Source organism: Vespula vulgaris, chromosome 6 (assembly GCF_905475345.1).
Source record: "Vespula vulgaris chromosome 6, iyVesVulg1.1, whole genome shotgun sequence".
NCBI lineage: Eukaryota > Metazoa > Arthropoda > Insecta > Hymenoptera > Vespidae > Vespula > Vespula vulgaris.
Genome location: NC_066591.1, coordinates 1,842,678 through 1,856,582, shown reverse-complemented (window position 1 = coordinate 1,856,582; position 13,905 = coordinate 1,842,678). Strand labels below are relative to the sequence as shown.

Below are 13,905 nucleotides of genomic sequence, written 5' to 3'. Positions count from 1 at the left end.
ATCAACACCAACAGCAATACCAACAGCAACACTAACAGCAGCAACAGCAACAGCAACCCTCTCTCTCTCTATCGAGACTCATTTGTTTTTGCTTATCGCCAAAGTTAGCCGGTTTGTGACGTGGGTGCCACCGTAAATATGACGGACGAAAGGCTGCTACTGTATGTAGCTGTTATAACAGTTACAGTAGTAGGTATGTCTGCTCGAAACGAACGAGAAGAGAAGTTAGCCCGTGAGAAATCTCGATTTTTAGCAGTGAGGGTGGGGCTGGGGGGTGGGGGGAGTCTCCTTGCTTGCTTTTACCCTACGAGAGTGGAATGAGTGAATGAGTGGGTGAGTGAGTGAGTGAGAGAAATAAACGGAGATAGAGAAAACCACTCGACGTCGAGTCCCAATCGATATTTCTCCACCTGCCCTCCCCCTCCCACCCTCTAGGCTCTGCTCTCCTCCTCCCCCACTATCTCCCTCCCACCCTCTCTGTCCAAATCCTTAGTAATGAAGTTTCGCCTCTTTTTTCATCGTATTGTTTTTTCTTTTCTTTCCCTCCCTCTTGTTTTTTCTTTGCAATGTAAAAATTAAAAGAAAAGAAATAACAATAAAAATAAAAAAAAAAGGAAACAACGTCCTCGGAAATACACTTTTTCGAGGAATCGGGAGGAATTTTTTTCTGTCTTCTGTTTCTTTTGCTTTTTTCTTTTTTTTTTGGTTCTTGTATTTTTCTTTTTTTCTTTTTTTTTTTTCTTAACGATCGCGTGATAAAACGAGTACTTAAGTAAGTAAGTAAATCTATCGATCGTATAATTTTCTTATCATTCTCGTTTAGCTTTTGATGGCTGTTAAAAGGGGTTCGACGTGTACATGTAGATATGTAATTTTCTGATCGTGGGACGGGATCTCTCGATTTATCGTGTCGATTAGGGTTTACGGTTGCCACGTTTAAGGGTCCTACTGAACGATCGTTAAGCTTTATTATTATGTCGATTCCATTTGGAGTGGGGATGGCCATACTACGTCAGTTAGGGGGAAGAAGTGAAAGGGGGAAGGAGGTAAAGTTCAATCGTACACGTAACTAAGTAAGTTACTAATTAAGTACACATAATTTCATTATGATCGTTACTAATAGATATCTCTATCTTATAATTATACTACCGTATTTACCTAATTTAATTATCATTTGGAACGGACGATACGTATCAAACATTACGAAAACGATTTCGTTGAATCTTTCCTGTTATTTTTGCTTTCTTTTCTTTTTTTTTTGGTTTTCTCTAATACCTTCACCGATAATCACGAATAAACAAAGGGGGTTGGAGAGGAGATTCATAGGGAGCCTGCCGAAAAATTTTCCCTCGACTTAGTCCTAATATTCATTTTCTTTTCTTTCGTTCTTTTTTTTTCCTTTCTTTCTTAATCGCCAAGCCTAATTGGTCAATTACGCTCATTACCGTCTCCGACGTAGGAAGGCGAGCCTGGCCGATTAAATCTCTCTCTTTCTCTCTCTCTTTCTCTTTCTCTCTTCAAACACATTCCTCTTTACGTCTCGCCCTCTAATCCCTTCCAACCATCATCCGCCCTCGCCGCCTGTTCCTCACCTTCCCACTAACCTCCCGTCGGACCCAGTGCAGTCGCATTTGCATGAGAGAATCGAGTATATGCTGGAAAAATGTTCATATAGCTAGTCTCGGTTTGCTAGCATAAACTCCGTCCACAAGTAGGCGGAGCCGTTTTAGTAAAGCCTCCGTTGATGGAACGAAGCCTCGCCCTGTTTCCACTCTCTATCTTTCTCTGTCGCTCTCTTAATCTCTTTCTCTCTCTCTCTCTCTCTCTTATTCACCCCTACCTCAAATACCCCTTCCATCACTCGTTCTGGCTCCCCGTTCGTACGAGTGAGTAACCCTCTCTGTCTCACTCTTTCTCGTTCGGTCGGTCGGTCTCTCGGTCGCTCTCTTGTTCTCCTTCCCTCTCCCTTCCACGAACGTCAATACCCCCACCTTCAGTCCAGTTGCCGCAGGGCGCAAAAGGAAAAAGTCCGTTTGGAGTTGGCAGAATGGTCAAAGTCAGTCTACACGGAGAGCTCGACTCGTTCGGAGGCTGTTCGTTAGGTCAGCTCATCAGTGATCATCATCGATCGTCGATCCTCAACTTAGCTGTCAAAACGAGTGACGACGTAATAGAACTGTATAGACGATATTATCATCCGTATCTATTCATCCATCTATATATCTATCCATCTAACTATTTGTCTGTCTATCTATCTATCTATCTATCTATATATATATATCTATTCATCTGTCTATCTCTTTCCTCTTTCTTTTTTCATTCTTCTTCTCTTCGTCCTATATAAACAGGTATTAGATCTAGTGTGATTCGTTAAGGTGATATCTATATCGCGAAGACTGTTGTTCGATCCATTCGATCTTTAATCGTCGATAATCCAACGATTATTTCGTTAATTCGACGAACATACGAGGAAAGACGAGGGAAGTTTATGAGGACTCTTAATAAGTTGCCGAAAGACCTGAAGGTCTAAAGTACGTTTAAAGAAAAGTGAGAATTACGATTACGGTTTAAGAATGACAGTACTAAGGATGACCTCGCCGGTGACGCCTCCATCGACCAGTCCAGGATCGGCCGACGAGGCACAAGCGCCGCAACCTAGTCCTAGACCTGCACATAGATTGAGTTTCTCCGTGGCTGCGTTATTGGCGGACACTAGGAAGTCATCGGAGTCTACAACTAGGCAAGACACTTCGACGATCTCGTTGGAATCATCGCCTATCTCTTCTTACTCGCCTGTACGACAAGATCACGTAACCACGGTACCCATAACTTCTAACACACCATCGAAATATCCTAGTGATCTTAGAACGAACAGGTATAATTTATCGGCGTCGCCCAATCTAGAAGCTAAGACGCCTCAATACACCTGCGATTCGCCAGGAATTACAACAGAAACTAGAACAACGCCCTCGAGATACACCGATGTCGAATTGGGTTTAGAATCACCAACGGACAGACATACGTCTTACGGGACGATCGACTATAGAATCAGAAACACCACTACCACCAACACTACTATTACCCTCAACAACAACAACAACAACGACACGCCAATATCTACGGATAATCAAGTGTTAATCAAGTGTTCAGCCCCATCGCCAAAAACAACGAGCAATTCGCAGAAAGACTTTGGTTCTCAATCACCAAGAAGTAGCTCTCAAGAGGAAGGAAGGTCAAGGTGTTCCGAGATCGAGGATATCGATGACGACGATGAAAATAGTCTGGTAGATGTCGAAGATCTTCAACAACACGCATCCAGTCCGACACCGGTTAGGCCAACTCCAGCTTACGTCGGTGGGTTCTCAACGTTAGGAACCATTCCTGGTATACCACCTGGTCTTCATCCTGCCGTTTGGGGCGCCGGACATCAGGCTGCTGCTGCTGCCGCTGCTGCGGCTGCTGCCACGGCTACATTTTTCCCTTCTCATTTTGGTCATCATGCACCATTAAATGGTAAGTTTATCAATCACTTTAGCATTTTCCTCGTTTAATGTTTACTAACCCATCCCATCTTCTTCTTCTTACATTTCCCAAATTCGATCGTTCGCAAGATCATTCGCAATTAGTCGAGGAGGATCCCTAAAACGCGTTTGGACCCACCATTTCCGAGTCCTCTTTGAACTTTGGCTCGGTTCCAATTGCACTCTTCTTCCTCCTACTCCTCCTCTCCTTCTTATCCTCTTCTTGTTTTCTTCTTCTTCTTCTAATTTTTTTACGAATACGAAACGAGGCGCATCGTAAATTTGTAACTTCGTCCAGCCATTATTTGACGATCTCGCTGTCGTAAAGCTTTTCTGGGATTATAGGACTTATGGGTTCTTTTCTCTTTTTTTTTTTTTCTTTCTTTAATATAAGCGTGAGTAATCGTTTTCAAGGAATGAATGGAATCGATTACATACGCAATGTATTTGCAGATCGATGATCTAACATTTAGGTGAACATATGATATTCAACGAAACAAATTCAATCAGCAAAATACACATATAAGGCGTACACGCGAACGCTTAATTGATGATAGTTAAAAATGATAGTGTATACAAATTCATTTAATCGATCGAATCATTAATTGAAACAATAAATCAAAAACGGTGAAAGAACCTTGTATTAATAATTGTCGAGAATGAACGCACGAATGCATGAACTTGAACGTTACGAATACGGCACGTCATCTTGCAAAAATGAAAGCCAAGAAAAAAGAAAAAAAGAAGAAAAAAGGAAAGAAAAGAGAAAAAAAAGAAGAAATCGGACTATCAATTTGAAGCAAGAGTATCACATCGTTTGTATTAATTATTGAGGTCAGGGTTTATTGATCGAGCAAAATACTTGTCTGAGATCAAATGGAAGGGCAAGAGGGCGAGGTCAAGCGTTCAGTGATCGTGCATATATGCCTATCTGAGTTTCGAATTTGAGAATCGAAACAATGAGCTTCGATTAAGAGAGCAAGAAGGTGCTTCCGGTAAGAATCGAAAGGTCACCGTTGGAAAATCGATTGGTTGGTTCGCCTAATGGCTGCCCTCGCTTCTTACCTTACGATAGCCTACCGTCGCTTCGCGTCGAACACGATCGAGCGTAACGAACGGACTGCATTCTTTTAAAATCGTATTATGTATATGTATGTATATGTATACATACATTATTAACATATATATATATATATATATATATATATATATATTTAGAATTGTATTATATATACAATATGTATATTCTGCTTTTTTCTATCTTTTTTTTTTTTTCTTTGAGAAACGTAATTAAAAGATAAGAATTTTGACGAATGAATGTGTTTTGATATGTGATGTGAATGAATATGTTATGTAAATCTTATGTGACTATATATTAGAGATAACATTATATAAGACATATTACACGGAGAGAGTGTCACGCGTTAAAATTAATTTCTTGCAACGTAAAACATGTTAATATACATATGTATTATCAAGTATGTTAATATTTGTTTTTTTTTTCTTTATTTCTTTCTTTTTTTTTTTTATTTCTTTTATTCTTGTTCTTATTTTTTTATTTTTTTTTTTTCATCTTTTCAAATCAAAATCACTCGATCTTCCGGTAAATAATAATAATATGTATTAATTAGGGTTTCTCTATTCCTCCGTATCGATTTAATACGGGGAATATAGTATTAATTATGTTATTAGGATAATTGTTATAAAATTTGTTCGCTCGCAGAGCCAACGAATACGATGAAGAAAAAAATATAGCTAGATAGACGGAGAGAGAGAGAGAGACAGAGAGAGAGAGAGAGAGAGAGAGAGAGAGAGAGAGAAGGAGAGAGAGAAGGAGTAAAACGTAATATTGAAATATGGCGTCTGGTATAGAGAATGCTTATGCCTAAGGAAACTTTTCACACCCTCTCTCTCTTTTCTTCTTCAAAACTTTCTACTGTTCTTTATTTCACGAATTTTGCGGAGAAGTGGCACTCGAGTGGTTAAACAACTATGAAACATTTTTTAAAAACGAATCTGGGAGAAAGGAAGATAGAAACGCGCGTCGATACGCCATATTAAAAATAAGAAATTCTTGAAATTCTCAAAATTCCGAAATTCGCGTTGAATTCGTTTCGTTATCGACTTGCACTCACGATTACACACACACACACACACACACATATAGAGAAAGAGATCGTGACGTACTGGTTCATCCAATGGAACGATCCATCTTGAAATCTTTTCTTCGATCGAATCGATCAAGGAATAATCACCATGGTGGATCGTCGTTCGTGTGGTCGATCGTTATGCAATCGAACAAAGAAAGAAAAGCAGAGAGACCTTCTCTCTCTCTCTCTCTCTCTCTCTCTTTCTCTCTTTCTCTGTCTGTCTCTCTCTTTGAATCGATTGTGTCTTGGATCATCTTTGCCTTCTCGTTACTGCCTATCTGAACGGCATCAGTTAATTATTTCGAATGGCCATACTCGATCGTTCGCTCGGATTAAAATCGGATCTTGTTCGTCGAATGTTTTTTTTTGGCCTCTGCTGGCTGCTGAAAGAGTGGAACGAAGGAAAGAAAGAAAGAAAGAAAGAAAGAAAGAAAGAAAGAAAGACAAAAAGATTAAAAAGAAAATAAAGCATGGCAAAGAGTAAGGAAGAGAGATCCGCGAATTCTGAGACTAATTGGGACCCTTTGGGGTTTCCCCCAGTCCCTCCTTCCAATGGAGGAAAAGAGGAAGACTCAGGAGTATACAAACGCGCAGGAAGAGTAGGAGGAGAATACTACAGCAAGGAGGACGAAGAGGAGGAAGAAGAAGAGGAGGAGGAGGAGGACGACGACGACGACGACGACGACGACGGATCGTAAGTCCTTCTGTTCCTATACGATGGAATCCTTGATTCTCTTATAGCAAGAGGGATACGAAAGAGGATCGAGAGTAAAGGATGTCCCTTTGCAAAGGAACCTACGGACGAAGAGGAAGAAGCCAAACGATAGAAAAAGGAGAAGGAGAAGGAAAAGGAGGAGGAGAAGAGTGTAGGGGTAAGGGGTTGGGTGATGGTGCTGGCAACGGAGCCTGTCGAATTTGAAATTCAGAAAGGACGACGATCCTGCCTCTTTTGTTTCGTATAGATTTCTCTCTCTCTCTCTCTCTCTCTGTTTCTCTCTCACATACTCGCTACTCTCACTCTCCTTCCTTTTACCGCAACATGGCATCAACTTAGAGCGTCGACGAGAGCCGTTCACCTCGCCTCTACAAATCTGTCAATTGTCTCGAGACAAATCTCGTGGAATATAACCGACATATATATATATATATATATATATATATATATATATATAGCTTGAGAAAGAGAACGATGTAGAAAAGGAAAAGAGAGAGAGAGAGAAGGAAGATGGAGAACCAGCAGTAGTCCTACATTCCTGTCGTCGGCGTGTCTCTCCTCGCTGTTCGAATCCTCCTCCATCTCTACTCCTTTTCCTACATCCCTCACCCTCATCCTCACCCTCTTCTCCCCCAAGACCCCACCTTTCATTCCCTTCCTCCTCTTCTTCCTCCTTCTCTTTCTATCAGTCTCGTGTCATACGATTCGAACAACAAGCGATCTCCTTTGGCGAATCGCGTACTACTCGCCTTTCTCTACCTTTTCCTTTCTTTTCTTTTCTTTTTATTTCTTTTATCGATTCTTCCATACGTGTGTCACGGATATCGTTTACAATGAAAAAAAGAAAGATGAAGGAGAATATAAAAAAGAGAGAGAGAGAGACTGAGTGTATATGTACGTGTACATATGCACGTGATACGACATTCTTATATTTCCATTCTACACACACACATACATATATATATTTATGTACATGCATACATAGATGACTTATATTTTGAATACTTATATGTTCATACATACATACATATATATATATATATATATATATGTTTGAGTAGCCCTTATTCTTTCGATACTTATGTATACGTACACACGTGTGTATATATATATTTCTTTTATTTCAATTGTTGTTATACATGGTTATAAATTTCGTTCAAGATGAGACTCAGGTAAACGCGGGCATACATATTTATGCCTTACTAAATAGCACGCTGACGGAACGATTAAGTAGCGCGCTCGTACGCGCGGACAGCAACGCGTTTGTCTCTTGCCGATTTTGCAACGTCCTTCTGCCGAGTAATTTATCGGGAATCGTGGCTGACGGAGCACCACGCGTTTACTTTCTTATACTTGGCGTATCTTACAAGTAAGTAAATACTTACTTATTTACCTTCGCCATTCGATCGAGATCCAATGGTAAAAAATGATTTTCTTTCAATTCTTTTATTTACTTGTTCATTCGTAAGTATCAATTCCACATAATGGAAACAACAAAGTTTAAATATATACATACTTAAATACTTTGCATACACGTGTAATCACGTACGGCTCATATACCACGTAAAACGAACGTAGTTTATCCGTATAATACAATTTAATGCAGCGATTTAAGCAAAGAAAACGAAAAGGAAAAGAAAAAATAAAAACACAAAAATTTGTATACCTTTGTTTTTATTCGTCAATCAAACGATATAATAATAATACGCGCGTACGATCCTTTCTCACGATTGATGACCGAGAAATATGTAGTTCGGCGTTTTTATCAAGATTGAATAAGAAAAGAAAGAAAAAGAAAGGAAATATATATATGTATATAAAAAAAGAGAAAGAAGAAGACAACAGGGGGCAAAAAAAAAAAGGAAACGAAAGAAGGACGAGTTTATCGGTGGGTAAGACGGAGAGTGGAAGTGTGCGGGAGGAGACAGCGTTGTTATTGTTGCAACTAATAATTCCGTGTAGATTGGAAAAACAGTTTTTGTCCGTTCATCCGGTGAAAGAAAAGAAAAGATAGCGTGTAAGGGAGCTAAGGGTGTTTGAGAGAAGAATACAAAGGAAAAAAGAAAAAGAAGTAAATAAGTAAGAAGAAGAAGAAGAGGAAGAAGAAGAAGAAGAAGAAGAAGAAGAAGAAGAGAAAGAAGAAAAACTTTAGGCCTTATAAACAGAAACAATACGGTCCGTGGCATCAACCGGGGGCCGGAATTTTGCGGTCGACCGACAAAAACGTAATGAGGCCAGTTTGCGGCGCGGTTCCGACGGAAAAATTATGAATCGACTTATCCGAAGAAACACGTAGAGAGGAAGAAACACTTTGGCCTGGTGCTTGTATTTTAAAAGAAAAATAATAGTATACGGGCGCGTTTCCCTTCTTTTAAAACCCTTCTCTTCCGAAAGCAAAAACAGGAGATTGCGGTCGGAGGCCCTCTTTCCAGCTCTCGTCTCTCACCTACGGCGTGCCCAGGAACACACCTCCGAACTCGTTCCAAGAGACGTTTCTAAGATCGAACAACCTGTTGTCCTATGTTCCCCTATCCTAATGTTCTTGTCCTATGTTTCCCTTGATCGAGCTAACTGTCCCTTATTGCTTTCTAATCTTTTTAAGTTGTACCAACACGTGTTGATATCGAATAGATTTCTATCGTCACTTTTTCTCTTTCTTTTTCTTTCTCTTTTTTCTTTCTGTTTTTTTCTTCTTCTTTTTTTTTTTTTATTTTAAGGGGGTCGAAGAAGGACAGGGCGCGATTTTTTCGCCCACTTTTCGATTTTTGCGACTGCTCAATTGGAAGTAAAATATTTCTTTTTTTTATTCGGGTATCTGTATGCGCACGTAAGGTCGTTTCGAAAGATCGACCTTACTTTTTTCTTTCCTTTTGCTTTCACATCGGTCAAAAGAAAAAAATTATTTTGATTATTTATTTTATTGGTTTATTGCTCTGCTTTTAGTTTTTCTTTTCTTTTTTATACACACACACACACAGATATATCGTAAAGGTGATTACAACATCTTGCGGTATCTACTATCTTCGTAGATTAAGTCGTCGAAAAGATAGGTCGTTTTGTATTCTATGAAAATTAATTACGGAAATTTAAAATTATGTTCAAAATGGCACGATAATGAAATATTAATTCTGGACTGAACAAGTATCTCTTAATGAGCGGCAATTTCAATTTATTATAATTTCTTATCTTTATGTACTTTTTTTTCTTTATATATATATATATAAAAACTAGATACCGCATATACAAAAGATCTCTGACCAGAACATATTGTTCTCATTCATTCTTTTTTTTTCGTTTCTTTTCTTCTTCTAGAAAATGGAGAACCCGCCAAGATCAAATGCAACCTCAGGAAACACAAGCCCAACCGGAAGCCCAGGACACCGTTCACGACGCAACAGTTGCTAGCTCTAGAGAAGAAGTTTCGTGAGAGGCAGTATCTCAGTGTTGCCGAACGAGCCGAGTTCTCGTCGTCTCTCCATCTAACAGAAACTCAGGTTAGTAGTAAGTAAATGAGTAAGTAAGTAAGTAAGTCCCTTTCCCAGAACTTCGAGTTTCTAGTCTCGAAGTTAATTATCTTGGCATTTCGTCAAGCGAGACACGTTTCTGTCTTTCTATTAATACATTCTCTTCTTCTACGTTAGCATAGTAGTTTCGAATAATTTTCTGTAACATTTGTCGGTCGATTTAAATAGTTGACAGCTGCGAATAGAGAGACTCGACGAATAGATAGATAGATAGATGGATGGATGGATGGATGGATGGATGGATGGAAAGATAGACTGGTTAAAAACAAAACAAAAAAAAGAATAAAAAAAGAGAAAAAAAGAAAGAAACAATATAATAGAAAAAGAAGAAATAATTTGTTCCTGACAGAAATAAAAAATATAAAGAGAAATAAGAGAAAGAGATAGAGACGCGGACAGAAGAAAAAATGATTTATATTCGTTTCAATATTTCTTTCAACAATTCAATAATTACTTTTTTTCTTTCATACCGTCGTTCGACTTAAAAATTCAAAAAGATTCTTCAGTTCATTTAATTTTCTCACAAACTCTTACTTCCTCCGTTGTATATACATTCGTTACTAATATTAGACGTGCGATAATTAACGTACGTAAAATGTATAAGTCGACTATGTCAATGCGACGACATGACGAAAGCAAAGAAAGGAAATGAAAGAAAGAGAGGAAGTACGTACATAGACACGTAGAGAAAGAGAAGAAGAGTAAGGTGAGAGGGAGGAAGAGGGAGAGAGAAGGGAGAAGGAAACATTAGACGGTAAATGTTATTAATATCGCTACAAATTGGCTGAAGCACGTTTTTCGCGATGACCGTAACAATTATCTCTTGGCCGAAGCTTAAGAATTTTCATTCCCCCTCTCTCTCTCTCTCTCTCTATCTATCTTTCTCTATCTTTCTCTTTCTCCCTCCTCCCTCTCCTCCGTTTAACAGATCTTACAAACACATTTTTTCCTATTGAGAAAGTTCGTCTTCATTTATTATAGCCATCGTTTCCATAATTATAGACGCGATAATTAGCGATGCCCTCAAACCGATTGGACAAAGCACTTTTGGATTATTATTTTTAAATGTTCTCTCTCCTTCTCCCTCCCTCCTTGTCCCTTCTCCTTCGTAAAATCCACCTCCGGTAGTAGCTTCAATTTAATACGTACGAGTACGAGGACGTTTTCGTATCCACTTAACGAACGGACGTGATAATTATCTCGAGAGATTATCTACCGAGATAATTAGATCGCGGTGAGAGCTCATGCTCGATCTTCTCGATCTCCTTTCTCTCTCTCTCTCCCTCTCTCCGTATTCCCTTTCGGAAATTTAACGATCGAGATCGTCGACCCGATCGTTTTACGTGCCGCCTAATTCGAGGAATAAATTTCACTTAATCTTTCTGTAATCACTGTTATACAAAGTTTGTTTAATTATATTCTAGAAAAATTGCGCAATAATTGATTATCGTAGAGATGATAATTAATTCTGATGCACGTATGTATGTGAAATAGAAATAGGAAAAGAAAAGTGACGAAAATTTGACAAATCTTTCAACGATTACCCGATCAAAAAAATATCGTCGTACTTATAGAATTTTTCTTTTTGTCTTTCTTTATAGTCGATAGAACGAAGCGCTATTTTTAGTAATTTTTTGTTTCTCGGGGGGTTTTCTTCTTCTCGTTTCAGGTGAAAATCTGGTTTCAAAATCGACGTGCAAAAGCGAAACGTTTGCAAGAGGCGGAAATCGAGAAGTTGCGAATGTCCGCCGTAAGGCAACACCATACGGCACTTTACGGATCGCATCCGGGACTCCTAACGCCTGCCGGACTCTATCCCATGGGAATGCTATCTCATCCTGGATTGACGCCTCACCATACGATATCTCAACATCCTTCGAGAGAATGAAGGCAACGTCTTAGAAATCTAGGATTCTAAACTTGTCGTTCTTATCTTACGAGTAACGACGTTAAACGAGTATTCTTCACTTCGAATTATCTCGAAGAAGAGAAGAAGCTGCGAAAGATCAGCAATCGATTTCGATTCTTTTGTTGGAATCGAGAAGATAAGATGGGGTGAAAAAAAAGGAAAGAAAAAGAGAAAGGAAAGATTTTTTTTCAAAGTCCGATTCAATGATCGAACAGATCGACTCTTTTTTTCATTCTTCTTTCTTTTTTTCCATTTTCTTTTTCTTCTTTTTCCTTGTTCTCTCCATTATTAAGAACGACAAGAAAGATGAAACGATCGTTAACCAGGAATTATAACGAAGAATAACGAAGAATCTCGACTTCGATTCTGCACTTGTGCCAAGTTGTTCCTTTCGTTAAATAACGATGGGTACAGCAACGATAAATAAATGTTGTAAATAAACTTGTAAATATTATCATCGTCCGCGACGAAAAATGATGACACGAAGAACTTCCTGTAAATAAAATGTTCGTGCGTGCGAAAAAGAAAATTAACTCGAGTCTTGTGCGATTCGTCGATAAGATATTATCATAGATCCGATGATCCTCGTGATTCGTGACTGATCGCGATTGTGCGCGATTTTTTTTCTTTTCACTTTTTTTCTTTTTCTTTTTCCAATTTTGTACAAATGTATAAGAATTATCGCGAGGACGCGAGCGGAATGGGAATGGAGAAAGATTAGAAAAGAATTCTATTTAATAAAAATCCTAATATCTAAGAATACACATAATCTTTTTTTAATATATACTTATATACATATACACTTAATGCGTGTATACCAATCCCAGATAAAATATCCGCAAATACAAAAAAATCCTAAAAAGAGAATAATCATTAAACGAATCCCAAGCATTCGGACACCTTAACGAACACTGATATACACAAATTCCAATCCCTCTCCCACTTGCCTCCGTCAGACTCTCTCGTATTAAGAATTCCCGATCTGTATAAACCGACAACAAGAATCCAAACGTTCAAGAAGAATCCGAAGGATGTGAATCGAATCTTCATCGATAATTAAAATCTAAGTGTTTCTCTCGACAAGTGTTTCGAAGGATCTGAAAAAAGAAAAGAAAGAGAGATACGTAGAAAAACAAAAAAAATCTCAACGACTACGAGGACGAGAGGAAAGTATGTGATGCGAATCCATCGGTCTTACAAAAAAAATAAAAAAATAAAAAGAAAGAGAAAACAAGAAAAAAACAAGAACCAAAAAGAAAAACGAAAAAAAGAATATTAAGAAAGAAAAAAAAGGAAGAAAAATAAAAAATTCCATCGAAGAAAAAAAGAGATCAGGAGGAGATATGGGGGGACCATTCGTTGAACGTCAACGTCGCGGAAAGTCTTGGAACTTCTTGGATGGAGATTTACCCTCCCTCCCCATAAATATATATATATATCTCCTTCGCGTTTCTCTTTCTCTCTCTCTCTTTCTCTCTCTCTCTTTCTTCCTTTGGAATATATCCTCCGAAGGCGATTAGACCTTCCCGATTACGCGGTATACGAGAATGGCGTCTCTGTGCGTATATGTCGCGGGGATAAATTAGCCGTGGCAATTAGTTTCGGAATCGACCGCCCCGGGCGGTTGGCGCCACCATCTTGATTGTGCAGTGGAGTGGAGTGCAGTTCAGAAGTGAAGGAAGAGAGGTAAGAGGAACAGAGTGAGAGAGAAGAAGAGAGAGAGAGAGAGTGGTAAGAGAAAGAGACAGAAACAGAGACAGAAGCAGTGAGAGAGAGAGAGAGAGAGAGAGAGAGAGAGAGAGAGAGAGAGAGAAGATAGGCCTTAAAGACAGTAGCAAGCACTGTTTGCCGAAAGGCAAGCGAGGCCGTCCGCGCGCGGGCTAATTAGCGATGCCCACCGAGATATCGTCGACGTACGCTAATAATACCGGACATAAATATTCCGAATTTTTTCGTCTACCACGTTCCCCATCTCTTTATTTCTTCCTTTTCCATTTGTTTCTTCCTTTATTTTCTTCCGTCTGTTCACCGGTTCATCCCTTTTGCTACTACCATCACCTTTGCCATCGACTACTGGTCCACCCCA

At 39.0% G+C, this 13,905-nt stretch overlaps 1 protein-coding gene across 3 annotated transcripts; it reads left to right on the top strand.

The window, feature by feature from the left end:
* Nucleotides 1-2,005: 2,005 nt before the first annotated feature.
* Nucleotides 2,006-12,581, top strand: LOC127064896 (muscle segmentation homeobox-like). 3 transcript variants are annotated; one of them, XM_050996546.1, is made up of 4 exons: nucleotides 2,038-2,167; nucleotides 2,573-3,513; nucleotides 9,699-9,880; nucleotides 11,580-12,581. In XM_050996546.1, exons 2-4 carry the CDS (start codon nucleotides 2,574-2,576, stop codon nucleotides 11,796-11,798), a joined length of 1,341 nt encoding a protein of 446 aa, XP_050852503.1. In that variant the 5' UTR covers nucleotides 2,038-2,167; nucleotide 2,573; the 3' UTR covers nucleotides 11,799-12,581. The 3 variants fall into 3 exon arrangements, with proteins under 3 accessions (XP_050852501.1, XP_050852503.1, XP_050852502.1); XM_050996545.1 differs by having other exon boundaries at nucleotides 2,349-3,513; XM_050996544.1 differs by having other exon boundaries at nucleotides 2,006-3,513.
* The last annotated feature ends 1,324 nt before the right edge of the window (nucleotides 12,582-13,905 follow it).